Source organism: Eurytemora carolleeae, unplaced genomic scaffold (assembly GCF_000591075.1).
Source record: "Eurytemora carolleeae unplaced genomic scaffold, Eaff_2.0 scaffold1550, whole genome shotgun sequence".
NCBI classification, from domain to species: domain Eukaryota; kingdom Metazoa; phylum Arthropoda; class Copepoda; order Calanoida; family Temoridae; genus Eurytemora; species Eurytemora carolleeae.
The window spans coordinates 35,538-53,643 of NW_019397437.1; the positions used below are offsets into that span (position 1 = coordinate 35,538).

General features: G+C 31.8%; 1 protein-coding gene across 1 annotated transcript; it reads right to left on the reverse strand.

The window, feature by feature from the left end:
* Nucleotides 1–588: 588 nt before the first annotated feature.
* LOC111714289 (uncharacterized) lies at nt 589–11,884 on the reverse strand. The gene is made up of 10 exons (XM_023489361.1): nt 11,553–11,884; nt 10,281–10,402; nt 7,950–8,036; nt 7,570–7,659; nt 5,906–5,986; nt 5,664–5,773; nt 5,188–5,338; nt 1,188–1,323; nt 832–948; nt 589–672 (listed from the first exon to the last, which is right to left on the reverse strand). The coding sequence occupies exons 1-10, from the start codon at nt 11,700–11,702 to the stop codon at nt 589–591; spliced, it is 1,128 nt and encodes a 375-aa protein (XP_023345129.1). The 5' UTR covers nt 11,703–11,884.
* Nucleotides 11,885–18,106: the final 6,222 nt, after the last annotated feature.

Consider the following 18,106-nt stretch of genomic DNA (forward strand, 5'->3'; position numbering starts at 1 on the left):
ATTAATTCTGGTAGATCAAATAGTCTAACTTTGAAATATCAAAGGTTTAAACCATCAGGTTGCAAAGATATATGGGTTAATGAATTTAAGTTTGTTGCAAAAACTCAATTCCTTTATTAAATATTTTTATAACCCCGGCTGGTTTTGAAAAAAATAATGCAAAATTCGGGACAAATTATCATATCCCGGAGGGTCATTTTTTTTTGTCTGCTTATTTTTAGAGAAAGAAATGAAAAATAAAAAAGATATTCCATCTTGAATGGATATCCCATCTTGAATGGATATCCCATCTTGAAGGAATATCCCATCTTGAAGGGATATCCAATCTTGAAGGGATATCCCATCTTGAAGGGACTGTAGATTAAGTCGTATTGAACGAGTGGTATGTCCGATTCACAACAGTACCTAATTAAGATATTTATCACTGCTCCAGACTAAAATGGAAGAATTGTAAGAATTAAACACTTTTCAAGCTAGAAAAACAACGATATCTTGTACATTATTGATCAGAAAAAAGTGTAACGTTGTGAATCGCGGAATGTTGTGAATTGGAGGGTCACTTAAAATTACAGGAACAGTCCCTTTCAACTACCTGACTCCATGTGAGGGTGTGGGTGGAGTAGGTTTCAGTTTATCACTTTTATCCTCAGAACTCTCCTCATCAGGGTTCTCCTTGGCAAATACAAATTTATTTTTTTTAACTTAATGTTTCTCTGTATTTTTTATTTTGATAATTTTTTCCACCGTTTTTTGTATTAAACCCCTTTTTCCAATCCGTAAATCTGCCGTAAAGCCGACCTTTTTTGCATTTTAACCGCCATTTGTTTTCACCTGCTTTGATTTGGTTTGGTCTTCTTCCACTTCCTTCTTCACAGTGAAGATATCTACGGTGAAATCTTTTTTGGCGGGTTTTTGATCTAGTTCTCCTCGTGTCCGTACCAAGCGACCCTTAAATTCATTTAATTTTAAAAAATACAATTCTTTTAAATTTAGAATCTTTATTAAAAACTTTTCAGCGGAAACAAAATAGATGTCGTCTTCTTGAAATAAATTGCGGCATTTATTGGTGAACATAACTTGTGTAATTTTATTTTGATACATTGTTTGTCACAAAATAACTATCAAAGATTAAGGACTATCTAATAACAGTAATTTTTAATCGTCATACTGTTTGGAACACCTTGTACCTTTAGAGGGCTCTTGGTAGGAGAAGAATATCCTTCATCAGAAGTTTTCTTTTTCCGTCCTTTCTCCGAGTCACTCTTTTCACTGGTCTCGGTGTTCTCCTTCCCGTTCCTTCGCTTACTCTGGGGACTGCTATCACTAGGAGTATACAAAATTAGATCATAAATGGATTTCGGGAATTTCGGGAGTAAGAAATTTAAATTTCTGAAATAGTATATCTAAAATACTAGAATGTCTAAAGTAGGATAAAGGTGATATTTCTGGAATTTCTGGATAATTGAAATTTCTGGAAGTGAAGTTTCTAGAATTTCTAAAATTTGAATATTTGAAATTTTTGGAGCTTTTTTACGCACTAGAAATGCATATAAGAGGAATGGTTTAATAAAAAGTATTTTTTTTTCCAAATATTTTTTTTGAGCATTTTATAACATATTTAGTTTTGTCAAAGGAATTGAGTCTTTGCCAAGACCTAAAATATCTTTTTTTGTTTTCATTATTTTCTTTAACATTTAGTAAAATTAACTTGACAAAAATATCAATTGAATAACCAGTTGTTTTTTACTAATAACGAATTTTCCCATTAATTGTCTAAAACTACTCTTCGTCCAAGTTCATACCTAATGAATAAACTTCCCTACTTCCTATTGCAATTACGTAAATTATTTTAGAAAACCACAGTCAGACATTTGATTGGTGTAGGCACGCTATGTATTCAATATAGTTCATCAATAGAACACATTAAGCGTTCTGTAGTAGACTATATATTCAGGACTTGAACTAGACATTTCAGAAATTAGGCACTTAAGATGCTTTGCGCCCCTCAAGTTATACGTTTAAATGTTGCCCATCAAAATGTGTTTGTTAGCAATTTTAAATTTAAATTTTTCGTGGATTTTCTGCTAAGATTGTTGCATTTCAACATTGATTTGTTGTAAACCTTCCCTGGGGTCCTTTGAGTTGCCAAACGAAAATTTGGACCTGACCTGTTCAGCAGTTTTGACGTTTATTTGACACAGACAGACGAACAGGCGAACAAGCCAAATACATATTTAAAATAAATGGCGAATATGAAGTGCTTTAAAACGGCGCATGATTAAATTAGACATTTTAGCAAGAAAATGGAGAACGGACTCGGATTCGAATTTTAAAGTTTAAAATCTTATTCATAGTAAGATAAATAGATCATAGGAGAGATTCTTAATACGTTAATGGACTAGAGTTCATGTATTTCTTAAAACTGGTGAATGCAAAGTAACTTATTTCTATGAGACCAAAACTTGACGATTTATTTTTACTTAAATCAAAAAGAAAAAGAGAATTAATTAAAGGGATTGTGAGCGCAATTTCAAGTGAAGTCTCAGCTGGATATAACATACATAAATACACAGTACACCCACAATTTTGATACCTTACAGTGAGAAAACAGTGGAATAGGAGAACGACATCTAATAATAATTTTTTGTTTTATTAATAAACTTTTAAATAAAATGGATCTGTGTTCACACTGTCCTAATGTCTATCTTTTGTTCGGTGGACTATTTAAAGTTATAAATTGAGTCTTAAAGTCGTCTTTCTATTCCAGAGTTTTTGTGGTTATCACTGTACACTGTAAACGTTTTTTTTGCTTATGCATAAAATTCCTGTCAATACTTCATGTCTATACTTCCTGTCAGACGCATATATTATTTAACAATAAATGCATGAAATTAGGTCAACCATTTATTTTTAACAATTTGAATTAATGATTCAAAATTAATTTTAATAAATAGGGTCAGGGGGGGGGATGATAAGCATTTGGTTTAGCAACAATTAGAAAGTTTAATTTGATACAAAATGCATATTTTGGTTCTATAACTTTACATAAAAACGTGTTATTAGACTCACATTCAGGAAAAGAGAAAACTGTTTCATTCAATTTGTTATACAGTGGTAACCAGCAAGCAATGGAATAATTTTCTCATTTTAGAGATAAAATAAGGATATACATAAAGTACTGATATAAACTGGTTTTTATCAGAAATGGAAACGTTTCATCAGTTATAAAATTCAAAATCTTTACTAACATTTTATGAGTTCAAAAAATCATATAAAAGAAGACAATTTTTTCACAGTTTTCTCTAAATACCACTGCACGAATCTATTCATTAAAACAAGAAAAATGATAAGAAGTTTTCAATAGTAAGGGAAATCTGACTTTTTGCTCGGGAATTCCGAATAAATTGGAAAACCTATTATTTAATTTCTGTCTCTCAAAATCTATCTATCTGTCTTTCAAAATCTATCTATATATAAGAAATATATCTATGTATAAATCTATCTATCTATATGAAATATATTTATCTATGTTAAAATCTATCTAACTAAGTTACATTCGTTCTATCTATGTTTCTATCTTTCTTTGATCAAATCTATCTATCTATAAGAAATATATATATATCTATGTTAAAATCTATCTAACTAAGTTACATTCGTTCTATCTATGTTTCTATATTTCTTTGATCAAATCTATCTATCTATAAGAAATATATCTATCTATGTATAAATCTTTCTATTTATAAGAAATATATCTATCTATTTATAAATCTATCTATCTATAAGAAACATATCTATCTATGTTAAAATCTATCTAACTAAGTTAACACAAAACCTATCTAACTGTTGAGTGCCTATGTTAAAAACAGACATATACAAAACAGATCATCAAATACCTGTCAAATCAAACATTGTATCTTGTCTTGTCTTTTGATATGTTTTGTGACAATATGTTTTGATTTGATACGTTTTTTTAAACATGTTTTTTGAGACATGTTTTGTTATGATATGTCTTTTATGTTTTCCTTAAAAGGAATTGAGTCTTTGTCACAAACTATAATTTTCAAATCTCTATATCTTTGTAATCCAATGCCGTAGACCTTAGATATTTCAACCTATGAATTCTTCTATATATAAATTTGGCTTGTCTGGGTGTTTGTCTGTTTGTGTGTATCCAATAAACGTCAAAACGGCTGAACCGATCGGGCCCAATTTTTTTGTGGGAATCACGTGAACACAGGGAAGGTTTATGAATGATCAAATTTTAAATATTTGTCTCCATCAAAATTTTTTAAAATTTTGAAAATCCACGAAAGTTTTTGTGAAAATCCGCGAATTATTTTTGTTTTGTTTTACGATGTACACAAAGAGAACATGTTCTCAATTAATTTAAAAGATGGGCGCGAAGCGCCCTATAAGGCTAGTTTAGATAAAAAATCTAAGTTTGAAATATCAAAGTTTTACACCATTAGGTGGAAAAAATATAGGTGTTAGAAAATCAGAGCTTGTTACAAAGACTCAATTCCTTTACCTATCTATGTTAAAATCCTATATCTTGGTTTAAAGCTATCCTGAATGTTATTTATATACGCTCAAAGTTTGTACAAAACAAGTAGTTCCAGGAAAGCATAAATCATGGCTAGAGGGGTGGGTGGGGGGCAGGGGGGGTTACTGTCCTTTTATTAGGTTAATATTTAGACAAACTTTATTGAGGTTTTGTAATAAATGCATTTTCTAAATAAATCGGTAATAATTCATATTGATAACAGTCGGCAATAGTTCTAGAAGTATAATTTTGTATAATCTACTTTATACTTCTGGAAACTATATGTGCCTTTTTATTTAACTATTAAAATAAACTTAAAACGTACTTTTAATTGACACTTTATAAGTGTTTTAAAAATCGATTCTGAGTTTTTTTTTGCTAAAACTGATTTTCAGAATTTAACCCTTTTCAAGATAGAACAACTGACGACAGCTTACTCATTATTACTGAGATAAAGATTTTAAGGACACCATTGTTCAAACATTGAACATGTAATTCTATAAATGAAGGGTCAATCAATATTATGTATTTAGTCCTGTTTAAACCCGTCTCGTAAATAGCTTTATATGCCACGTAACATTGTATTGACTTGGTTCAAACAATTTGATGTCTTTTGTCTCCAGTTTTATAAAACCTTGCTATACCTGGTTTTATCCGGAGAAACAGATTTCCTAGGAGAGAGGGATCTGGAGACACGTCCATCCTTCCTCTCTCCTCTCTTCTCACTGCTTGACAACTCAGTGTTGTTGTTGTTGATCAATTTTGCTTCTTTTAGTGGAGATTTTATCAGTCTTCCTAAACATTTTGTGGTTGGTGTTTTCTTTACGCTAGGTGAGTTAAAATGCACCTAGAGATGAGTACCTTAACGTATATCTATATCTGGATGAGTACCTGAAGGTATACCTGGAAGAGTACCAAGGTGAGTACGTTAAGGTATACCTATATGAGTACCTGGATGACAACTAGATGAGTACCTGCAGATAAGTGCCTAGATGAGTACCTGAATGAGTACCTGGATGAGTGCCTGGTGGTATACCAGGATGAGTACCTGGATGAGTGCCTGGTGGTATACCAGGATGAGTACCTGGATGAGTACCTGGATGAGTGCCTAGATGAGTACCTGAATGAGTACCTGGATGAGTGCCTGGTGGTATACCAGGATGAGTATGAAACCGCTCAGGCTGATCACTTCTTCCACAAGAGAAGCAAGGTTCTTGGATACTGTCCTCTCTAAAATAATTTTTTTTTTTGAAATAAAAAAAAATACTAAAATGCAAAAGAGGGTGGTGTGACAATTAAAAAAAAAGAAATTAAAAATTATTTAAAATCTTTATTTTTTTTGAAATTATAAAGAATAATCACCTTGTGAACATTTTTCTCCTTGCTTCTGTTTTTAATCTATGATTCAGTCTTGCTTTAGGATTCCGAGGTTTAGAATGATATCTATTAATAGGAACATGCAATCATATTTGAAAATCTTCTAGATTTATTTCAAGTTTAAAATAGATGATGATGGAGGATTAAAGTGACTCTAAGAGTTTTAAGTGACCCTCCATGGAAAATATGGCGATGCGGATTTAGAACGGTACTCTTGAAAGCTTTGTCTGATCAAGTATAAATTAGATAAAAGATATCAATGATTTTGTTTATCTAAACTTTTTATTTTCATTTTCGGTATTTTCTGCGAAAATAAGACGCTTGTAGGGAAAATGATGAAAACCAGGCCCACCAGATAATTTTTCCCTCATGTGGATTTGTATTCTTTTGTGATAATTATATAGACTAAACTAAATGAAATCGTCATGTAATAAATATTTGATTTGATTTGATTTTTAGAGTAACTTACGCAGTCCTTTAAATTATAAGAAACAAAGAAGAAACTTACAGAAATGAACACTAGTTTTAAATGAGGATGAAACAAAGAATTTATGAAATATTCGGAAACTCCGATTTCTTAATCCCTGTATCTATGCAACCCAATATCGTAGACCTTAGATATTTTCAAACTATAAATTCTGTTTAATCAAATAATCTTAGTTAGGTTTACACTATTAGGTTCAGAAAATTTGAGTTTGCGGTAAAGACTCAATTTCTTTAGTGTTCATTTTGAAGTGACTGTTAACTTAATTTCATGTATAAACAGAGTGGCATGTCTGATTCACAACAGTACCCTTAAAGGTTAGTCTGTTCATGTTTTTGTTCATGAAAAGAGATTATTTTCAAATGCGGGTTTTCTTACAAGTGACTTGCAGTTGCACACTTCTACGGTAAGAAACAAAATATGAATTTTCAGAATTTAAGACTTTTCAAACTATAAAAGAAAGCTAGAAAAGAAAGCTAGAATAGAAAGCTAGAAAAGAAACGAGAAAAGAAAGCTAGAAAAAAAACGAGAAAAGAAAGCTAGAATAAAAACGAGAAAAGAAAGCTAGAAAAAAAACGAGAAAAGAAAGCTAGAAAAAAAAACTAGAAAAGAAAGCTAGTAAAGAAAACGAGAAAAGAAAGCTAGAAAAACGACGTTAACTTCCATATAAAGATTTTAAAGGTACCGATGTGAATCGGGCAAGCCCAGTTTTAAATGGATGGTTACTTGAAATTACAACAACAACCTAATGTTGTTGTAATTTCATTTTTAAAACTAAGAATTCTGATTGATCAAATAACTGAGAATTTGAAACATCGCAGCGATACTCTATTAGGTTGCAAATATATTGGGATTATAAAATTAGTGTTTGTGGCAAGTTTTCAGTTCTTGAAATCCTGATTCTTTATATTGTATATTTTGATGTGATGTTTTCAATCTTCCTGACAGAAACAATCTCAAGAACTCTGACGATGGTCAACCCAGGAAATATATTTTTAATGAATGTGGAATTAACATCTACTTTAGTATAAACTCTATGAGATTTGGTCCAGCATCAACAAAAAGTTTAAATTATTCTGATGTAAAATGTATAAATTGAGAAAATGCTTTGGAGATCAAAGACAATTTAAAATTTAATACCTACATTTTTTGTAGCACACTGTACCTTATGTTTGGAATATCTAGGTCGGAGTGAGATGGTTTCTCTAGCGTCGAAGTCACTGGTCTATCAATATTCTGTTTCTGCCTGGTTCTACTAAACAGTTATAACATGTTTTTTGTTTCCGTCTGGTTCAACTAAACAGATATAATATGCAAAACTCTATGTTTAAATGTTTTCTGGCAAAATTTACTGACGTTTCTTTTTTTATTATAAAAATGATGAGGCCATGTTATTTTTAACAGAGCCTGATAACTTTTAAATTAGATGAGGTGTTTTATAATTTCTTCATACAGAATCTGTTATTGGGTTAAATCTGAAGAATCAACAATTATTAGAATATTTGTTTTATTCCAGTAATTCATTTCAAAAAAAACTTATTTTACCTTCTTCCTTTTGGAGGTTGGTAGATCTGCTCAGCTGAACCGCTAGAAGAACCGGTTTCATCATTACTACTATACTGGTTATACTTCCTAAATACGAGGAATAACAGCTTGATCTGCTGATTAATCAGAAATACTCTGTTCGTTTCTCTGTATTTAGTTCGTAAGGTGATATTATTCAATTATATGTTTTGTATGTTCTCCATATTATACAACTGTGTTGATTTTTTATTATTATTATTATTTTCTATTAGATAGCATAAAGGTTTGAAATTGAATTAGTTTAATAGATTGAATTTGTACAAAACAGATTTAAGTATTAATTAAAAAATATTTTCGTTTCTATCTATCTATCCTTGCATTAACTGACTCATGTGGCATGTTAATTGTTACTAGAAGCAATTAAAGCCCGAATTCCCAATTGTATGAATATCTGTGATTGGTTAAAGGTGCAGATATCATCCAATCACAGATCAACCTGGTTTCAGAAACTTACACTAACACTCAAGACAGTAGTTCAGTAACATACATCTAGTTGTCTCTAGTTTGTGACATATCTTACCCTGTGTACAACCAATGTATTTAAGTAAAACCCCACAAACTTGTATTCGAAGATAACAAATAGTTTATGGCGACAATTGTGGTATTCTGGGACCACATATTAGAACATCAAAAACGTGTATACTTAAATCAACAAATAGATGAGATTTCACTTCAAGTACTTAGACTTGTATTATCTATCATCTATGTAACCTGATGACATTGCAGATCGGGTTAGTCCTATCACCTGGGCCTAACACCTCATGCACCGTCTATATCTTTGCAATCTGGCATTACTATACTTCAGCAAACTACATATATTAAGTCTGCCTTATATACTTGTATGCTCATACAAATTCGAACACCCAATTAATAAATAAAGCTTTGTTTACATGTAATTACGTATAATAGTATATTGATAAATGCATACATAATCACATAAGATCATATTATAATACTAGCTGTCAGTCCCTTTATATACTTAGGGTTTATCAGCATGGTCTTCAATGATCTGATCAGTTAAGATATTATTGCGTGCAGATAAGATCATTATATCGATCAAACCTTCCACAATCTCCTGATCTTCTATTTTCCAGGTTTGCTGGGTTACCCGTTCCTTCATCTTATGGAGCAAGTTCCACACCTGGTTGTACAAGCGAGAAATGACAACACTTCTGCTTATATCGGGATAGAGATTGAGCTCTCTGTCCCAAGCTAACTCTGTGTCCCACAGTTTATTGTCGGGGACCACAGGTGGCTGACTGGGATTGATACTTCCCTGCATGGTGGAGTTGAACGTCTGTATCTTCTCCGACAACTCGCCTAGGAAGTTATACATATCCTCCTTCTCTCCACGTCCTCCTTCAGCTCCATCAGCCACAACCTCTCCATCTGCTTCCTCATCCTCTGAAGCAGGAACAGTAACGATTGGGGCATTCCCACTGATGAAGGGAGTAATGTCTGCTGGATCAACATCTCCGTCAGACTCCAGTTCTTCAATGTGAGCAGGGTTCCGTATGACAGCAGGAACCTGGTTCATCTCCTTCAATGTAGATCTCGTCCACAAGGATACTCTCTGTAAGCTTTCTGTGCGCTATATGTAGCACGGGTCCCAGGACGGCTATGTGCTGGGAGACTTGTGTCTACTCTGCAGCGGTCCGGGATGTACTGATCTCTCTGGCATTCTGTTGGATTCAAGGGACTGTTCACTCATCTGAAGAACAACCCGAAATACAACACAATGGAATCATGGACAATGTTTGTAGTAATATTTTAAGTGTTTCTAAAAGTTAGTACCTTTTTAGGGTATATTGAGTAAGTTAGTATAACTTTTTGTATAGTGTCATTTTTTATTGGGTCTAAGTTGTATAGCCTATTCTTTTCTTCATCATTCCATACAAACCAAAATTAGGGAATGACTTCATCAGATAAAAAGGCGGCAATATTTAAGGAACAGTCAAAAGGTGCGTACAGAATGCCTCGTTTCTAAACTTTGCACAGTTTACTCGCAAAAAGTGCTTGGGTATTAAGTCCAGACTTCAGCGAGTGCAAAAAAATGAGCTGAGCGTGCAAAACCAGACGGAGTCGATATCCACATTTTATACTCTTCAACAGAGTTTTTGAAAAATGATTTGGTGGTAGTGAGATTTTAAAATTCAATTTTTGAAGAAAAAATCAAACTTTAGTATCAAGTCAAATGCATACATTTGCTTAAAGTAAACATGCAAAAATAATCAGCTGACCCGGTATCCGCTGCACTTCCTGATTTACATAGAGTGCTCTATGCTGTTTTACCTGAGTTTTCTAAGCATGGCGAGGTTTGAAGCTGTTGTGGTTTTAGAAAATGAAGATTGATCATTGCAAAGTTTAACAGCGGCTAAAAGGTTCTTCTTTGTCAGTGTCATATCCAGCTTATCCTACGGAGACAGGATAAAATCGATTTAATTTAGAAACAACAAAACGAAACATCAAATTTGACCTTACATAACTCAAAAAGTATTGGTCTGAGGCTGTTGAAATTTTCTGACTTTTCCTACATACCCAAAGCCCTCCCTTTAGGCCTAAAACCGGGCTTTAATACTAACTGCTTGAGTCCTCAGGCACACTGCCTGAATGACTACTTTTTCCTGTAGCAAACTAAATCTTTGTTTTGACCCACTTCCACTTGTCAGATAAAATTTAGCTTTTTGTGAAAGCCTTTGACATAAGGAAATGAATTGCACAAGTTTTGCGAAAAAAATTGCAAATTTTTTTAAAACAACCTTTTTAAAAGAAATTTGCACATTTTTAGTTTTTCTTGATTAAAAATCAGGTTATTTAAAATTTTGCTAAATTTTTTGCATATTTGAAATATTTTCAAAAATGTATAATTTTTCATTTTTTGGACAAATTTTTATTTGCAAACATTTTTACTATATAACTGAATTTTGCGATAAAAAAATTCAATTTTTGAAAATTAGCAAATTTTTTCCAATGATGTATATACCATTTGTCATTTTTGGACATCAAACATAGGATTTAGAGGGCCCAACATATCCTGGTTTTCAAGTACCCCAGCAGAGATAGGGTTAAAAAGTGTTATGAAAATTCCCTGTCAGCGATGCATAAATAAAGCGTGCTGAATACTTAATGTAAAAAGTTTTTACTAAAAGCTTCCTTTGTTAGATGATTGCTTTGCAAGGTCAACTTTAACCCCATACAATACAGGCCAAGGTTGACATTTAGTAAAAAGTGAGTTAAAAAGACTATTTAACATCGCAAAAAAGGCTTAGCTTTCATGATGAAATAATAGATTTTATGTAACAGCAGAGACTTAAATAAGAAAAGATAATCTTTTAATAATATGATTTTCTTCGAATCTTTAATCTGGAAAAATAAGGAATCAAGATAAAGACAGGATATGACAGGACAAGACATGACAGAACAGGACAGGATAGGATAGAATAGGACAGGACAGGACAGGACAGGACAGGACAAAGACAAGACAAGGCAAGACAAGACAAGACAAGACAAGACAAGACAAGACAAGACAAGACAAGACAAGACAAGATTAATAAAAAGTAAAACCTTTAAAGTTTCGTCTAAAACATTTGGATGATCAAGGGTGGCCGTCGACGGTCGTTCCCTGCTTGTTTGTCGCCGGGGTCGTCTCCGACGATTCCTCCGAGGATTAGGGCCCTCCGATACTGACTCTGTTACCTCCGAATCCTCCGACATCGCAAACTTTGTCTAAAAAATAAAAAGATCTTTTTAAAATAGGTTTCACAATTCACTCCAGGGGGATCTATAGAACTGTGCAATAGAAAGACCCATTTCATTTAATTAACATATTTTTAAACAACAAATGTGTGGAAGAAAAAAAAGGAATATTGGTAAAATAATTGATGATAAAACCTGCCAAATTATCTGTTATATAATAAATCTTTGTCTAACCATGAATTTTACAACGTAAAAAATATCTCTGATAATTTAACAAAAAAATTTGAAAATGATGTCAAAACTGGAAATAAATAATTAAAATTTTATTCCTTCCTAAAACAAAATCCATTTATTTTAATTTAAAGAAAAAAATTAATCTAGTTTTTTTTAAAGCAATTTTTTTATAAAAGAAAGTTTTCTTTATGATTAATTCCCAAAAGAAAGCTGTAACTAGAGTGTATACGGTATACGAGACTCTATTATAATATTTATGTGATATTGATTTCAATTGTTATACATGTGTAATAATGTATATTGATTATAAAAAAGGATGTACGTATAGTATATAGGGTTCAAATATGAAAGTACTTACATATTGAACTTAAAATATAAACCTGAAAACCAATGAATTATTTATTCAATTTATAAACTTATTTTCTTCAAAGGAGGAATTATTTCCATACGTTGCTGCTTTTTGTTCACATTTTTATTTTAGTTTTTCTTCTCTATTTTCTAGCTTAACCCTATTCCTGCTGGGGGGGGGGAGGGGACCATTTTGCCCCCCCCTGTAGTTTTTTTTACATAACTCAAAAAGTATTGGTCTGAGGCTGTTGAAATTTTCTGACTTTTCTTACATACCCAAAGCCCTCCCTTTAGGCCTAAAACCGGGCTTTAATACTAACTGCCTGAGTCCTCAGGCACACTGCCTGAATGACTGCTTTTGCCTGTAACAAACTAAATCTTTGTTTTGACCCACTTTCACTTGTCAGATTTTGATAAAATTTAGCTTTTTGGAAAGCCTATGACATAAGGAAACGGATTGCACAAGTTTTGCGAAAAAAAAATTGCAAATTTTTTGCAAACAACCTGTCAAAGGAAATTTGCACATTTTTAGTTTTTCTTGATTAAAAATCAGGTTATTTAAAATTTTGCAAAAATTTTTGCATATTTGAAATGGCATGGTCAAGGGCTTTTCAAAAATGTATAATTTGTCATTTTTTGGACAAATTTTTTTTTGCAAACATTTTTACTATAAAACTGGATTTTGCGATAAAAAATTCAATTTTCGCAAATTTGCAAATTTTTTTGCAGATTCTAAAAGTAGAGCACAAAAGCTTTCTAATGATGTATCATTTGTCATATTTGGACATAAAACATGGGATTTAGAGGGGGGGGGGTCAAATTGACCCCCCCCAGCGTATCCTGGTTTTCAAGTACCCCAGCAGGGATAGGGTTAAAGTGACCATTTATGCAAAGATTTACAATCGGTTCCCAAAATCCCTTGAAACCTGTATCTCAACAAAAATATGGAAGATAAAGTCGTCGTCCTGAATAGAAAAGTAATTTCTCCATGTTTACAAGCAAGAAATGCGCAAGTCACTTTTGCAGAGAAACCGCAAATGAAAATAAACAGTTTAAATAAACAAAACCAAACGGATATCTAATACATACTTGATCAGATAAAGTGTTTAAGGGTACCATTGTTCATCGGGTAATGACATCTTTGCATGGAGGGTCACCTGAGTCTACTTTCAACGATTTCCAGAAGTGTGTGCCAAGGTGTGTTGAGAAAAATCGAGTAAAAATAAATCAATCCGTACTTTTTTTTGGATCAAAATTAGACATTATAATCCTTGAATAATATATAGTTGGCATTTAAATCGTCCTCTCTCTGCACCTGTAAAGGTTATAAACATCTCAAAGGAATTGAGTCTTTGTCACAAACTATGATTGTCCAAGCTTTATATCTTTGTAACCCAATGCCGTAGACCTTAGATATTTCAAACTATGAAGTCTGTTGGATGAAAAAATCTAAGTTTGAAATATCAAAGGTTTACACCATCAGGTGGAAAAAATATAGCTATTAGAAAATCAGAGTTTGTTACAAAGACTCAATTCCTTTTCAAGCTTATCTATAAAATAATAAGTTATTATAAGCTATCAAAAATTTTTTTCTCTAGTCAATATTTATTTAATATTTTTAACTTTTTAAAACTTATCTGAACCCAATTCCTTTACTGTAATCAAATAAATCAAGGAAAAAAAGGAATTGAGTCTTTGGAACAAAATCAAATATTTAAACCACAGTATCTTTAAAAAACTCGATGTTGTAAACCTGTGATATTTCAAACTTAGATTACTTGATCTAACAGAATTCATAGTTTGAAATATCTAAGGTCTGCAAAATTTGGTTCCAAAGATATAGTGATTAGAAAATCAGAGTTTGTGGCAAAGACTCAATTCCTTTAAGTGAAAGTTTTCTCCTTTTTCTTATTTTTACTATTGTTATTTTTATTATTATTGTTATCATTATCATTATTATTATTATGCTTTTTTTCAAAACAACGTTTTAAAACAATTTAAGGGAACTGAGTTTTTGCCACAAACTCTGAATTTCTTATCCCTTTATCTTTGCAACCCTATGTTGTATAAACCTTTAATATTTCAAACAACTAATCTAAGTAAAAAATATAAAAGTTGTATACCCTAAGGTTGCAAAGATATATGGATGAGAACATTTTTTTAACAATTTAGTATTTCTGTTTTTTCCTCAGTTAAACTAAACAAAAACTGCAAAAAGAAAGAGATTTACTGGCAATTATAAAACATTTCAGCCGCGGCTCAAATATGGTTGGTTCCACTTAAAATCGTATTCATTGCTTCAAGATTTAAGCCGGCGCTCACTTGAAACCGGTTTTTGGCAGATTTAAGACGCGGCTCAAATTCATTAAATTCGGACAAAGGGCAGTTATAAAACATGAACGTCAAGGTTAAATAATTTGTTTAGTTCTTTTTTCTTCCACCACATAAAGTTTTTTTCTGAGACTTTGTATCGAATCATTTAAAAAGTTTTGTGTTTGTATACCGAGGAAATATTGCTGGGTAACCCAGACCATACACTTCCTATAAAGTAAAACAGAACATCAACTTTTTATAGGTTTAACCAAACCTTTTTTACCCGCCTCAAACAAAGCAAGGATTGATATAAAACCGAGGATGATTAATCTAAATTTTCTGATCGATTTCTCATCCAAACCGCAAGATGTGTTTGCTGCGTCAAGGGTTGTCGGGACTAGAAAAACGACGTTAACTTCCATATAAAGATTTTAAAGGTACCGATGTGAATCGGGCAAGCCCAGTTTTAAATGGATGGTTACTTGAAATTACGCCTACAGTTCCTTTAAACATATTTGTACTCTCCTTCTTGATAAAAAATGTATTTTTTCTAAAATCTTATCTATCGATACTATAGGGGGGGATTATGGTTCGCGTAAGTATTTTACTGTTTAAAAATAAGAAAATATCACAGGTATAAAGTTTCCTTAGCTTGGAACTCTTGCATTGTGGATATCGAGATCAATGATTAATTTTGATCTTTTTTTAATCTGCAGATTATTTAATCTGTATTCGATCTCATTATAATATTACATGCAGTCAGGGGTACAAGAGAGCTTTCATCAGGAGAGGAATAACTAAAGGGAATATATGGAAAGGTATAGTTTTTTTGTAGATCCTTAAATAAAAGTGCACACAGTGGATATCGAGATCAAGTTAAGGGATGTCTAGGGTTGGAAAGCCGGACTTGTAAAATGATTGTTTACTAAATGTTGTTTTTTTGCCTTAAACCAGTTCCAGAGAAGGTTTTATACGTGTAAAATCTATACAAACTCTAGCCCTCCAACCTTACATTTTTTTTATAAATTATAAATTATATCCTTCCCACTAAACCTTTACAAAGAATAGAGTTTCCCAGTAAAATGTCAGGGATTTGACGAAAGGTTTAAATCTTTAAAGCAAGTCCTTGAATTTCAGAACTGCGTAGAAGATTGGGAATATTTTGATAATTTTCAAGAAAAATTTTAATTTCAAAACAAAAAAATTAAAAATAGTTAATACTATAGGTTGCAAAGATATACGAATTATAAAACTATAGTTGAAGGCAAGTTATGAGTTTCTTTATTAAAATTTGATTCCAATTACCTGTACTCGATTATTTTCACTTTCATGCGTAAAAATTCATGGTCAGGTTTATTATGATCCGCTTTCTTCAGTGGATTTTCTTTCCTTGCTAGGTTGTTCGTTATGAGCTGCGCCGTGTGTTGACCGACTTGACCTGCAGCTTGTATTTGAGGTATACAAGCCACACAAGGGTCAACCTCTTGTTAGTTAGAACAGATAGATGGATAATTAATCTTCAGCTCATTAAGAATAGGTTGATAGTTATTCTTCAGATGATCCGAGATAGATAGATAGTTCTGCTTCAGCTGATCACATCTTTATATATAAGACTATTCTCAAGTTTTGATTGATTCTGCATTAGTTAGAAATGCATTGTTTGTGGGAACAAAAGCTGCAACTTATGTAGATAAGGTTGATTTATATCACTGGTTAGATAATTTGGATTCTTATTAGCTGAATGTTTAATTAAGGAAATTTATATCACTAGGCTATTGATGAGGTTGATTTTTATCAACTAAATGTTTATTTGGGTTGATTTATATCACTGGGGTATTGTTAAATTGATTTATATTATCTGAATGTTCTATACGATTCATGAAAATTAGCTGGCTGATAAAACTGAAAGTCAGCTTCCAGTGGTTAAACATAATAGATGAGTCATTCTGTTGGTTGATCTGAATCTATTTTGAGAGAATTTTATAAAAGTACCTGAAAACAAACAAAAAATCTTTTAAATTTAAAAAAGAGGAAACCAACAAAATATAGAAAAATATCGAAAGGTGAAGCATTTAATCCCTTTTAATTAATAATATAAACATTTATGATAAAAAATAAATTATTGATTAATAGGTTTAACGTTTATGACATAGAACATTTATAATATTAAACTTTATTGATGAAAACGTTAATTAAAAGAATGATGAGAAAAGTTTATGATTTGTAACGTTTACGATTTGTAACGTTTATAATTTGTAACGTTTGTGATTTGTAACATTTATGATTTGTAACGTTTATGATTTGTAACGTTTATGATAAAGAACCTTTATGGTATGTAACGTTAAAAATATGGCATGTGAATTATTTGGTACGTTCATGATTGGTATAAAACAACATTTATAAAAAAGAACGTTCCTGTTATAAATTATTTCTTTTTTATATGTATTATTTATGGTATAGAACATTTTAATATGGAACGTTAATTATTTGGAACGTTTATGATATAGAACGTTTATTATAGGGAACTTTTATGATTCAGAAATTTAGAATGGGAACGAAATGATATCTTACATAACACGTTTATTACAGAGAACGTTTAAGATATACGTTTAAAATATGGTATATGCTATTGATTAGAAACGTAAATCTTATGACATCTTTATGATATATAACCATTATGAAATGGAACGTTTAGTATTGGGTACATTTCAGATAAGAAACTTTTACACTATGGAACGTTTACGTTATGGGACCTTTATTATATTGAACGTTTATGATAGCTGGAACTTGAATGGTTTGTAGCGCTTATCATATAAACGTTCTTGTCTTGGAACGTTTATGAGATGGAACTCTAATGGTATTGAACAAGTATAACATGGAACGTTATGAAATGAAGATTGGTTTTGAATGCTTAATAGAATGTTTGTTTTTCGACCAGTAACTGAGAACGACTGACTGTGACTACTAAGTATCGAAGAGAATAGAGGGAAAGTATAAGAAGATAGATAGATACTTTGGTCACCAGGTATAAAAATAAACAGTGCCCCGGACATGGTTGGATAGGGGGGGGGGGGTAGGAGGAGGGATCATAGGAGGGGGGAGGAGGATTTGTCATCAGACCAGCAAAGTTATATAATTACAAAACTTGAATTATTAAAGATAATTTCAGAAAGAGTAACTTTAATAAAACTGATTTTGATAGAAAGCAAATAGTTTTTCCAGTTCAAATAAACATTTAATTTTTTACTGTGCTTCATGATAGCTCATTGGACTATCCAAATTAAACTTTAAGTCTCACAGTCGTCTTCCTGTACTATAATTTTATGGGTTCACTTTAACATAAATAGAATGAACATTAACAGTTCTATATCTAGTAAGTCTGGAAATGTCGTTATCCTTCAAACATAAATCTAAACCAATATTTGATACGGAAGAAGTAAGATCGATAATCAAAACCTACATACATATATATAAATATTTATATACAGGGTGACCCACAAAAGATGATATTTTAAAGACGACTGTAC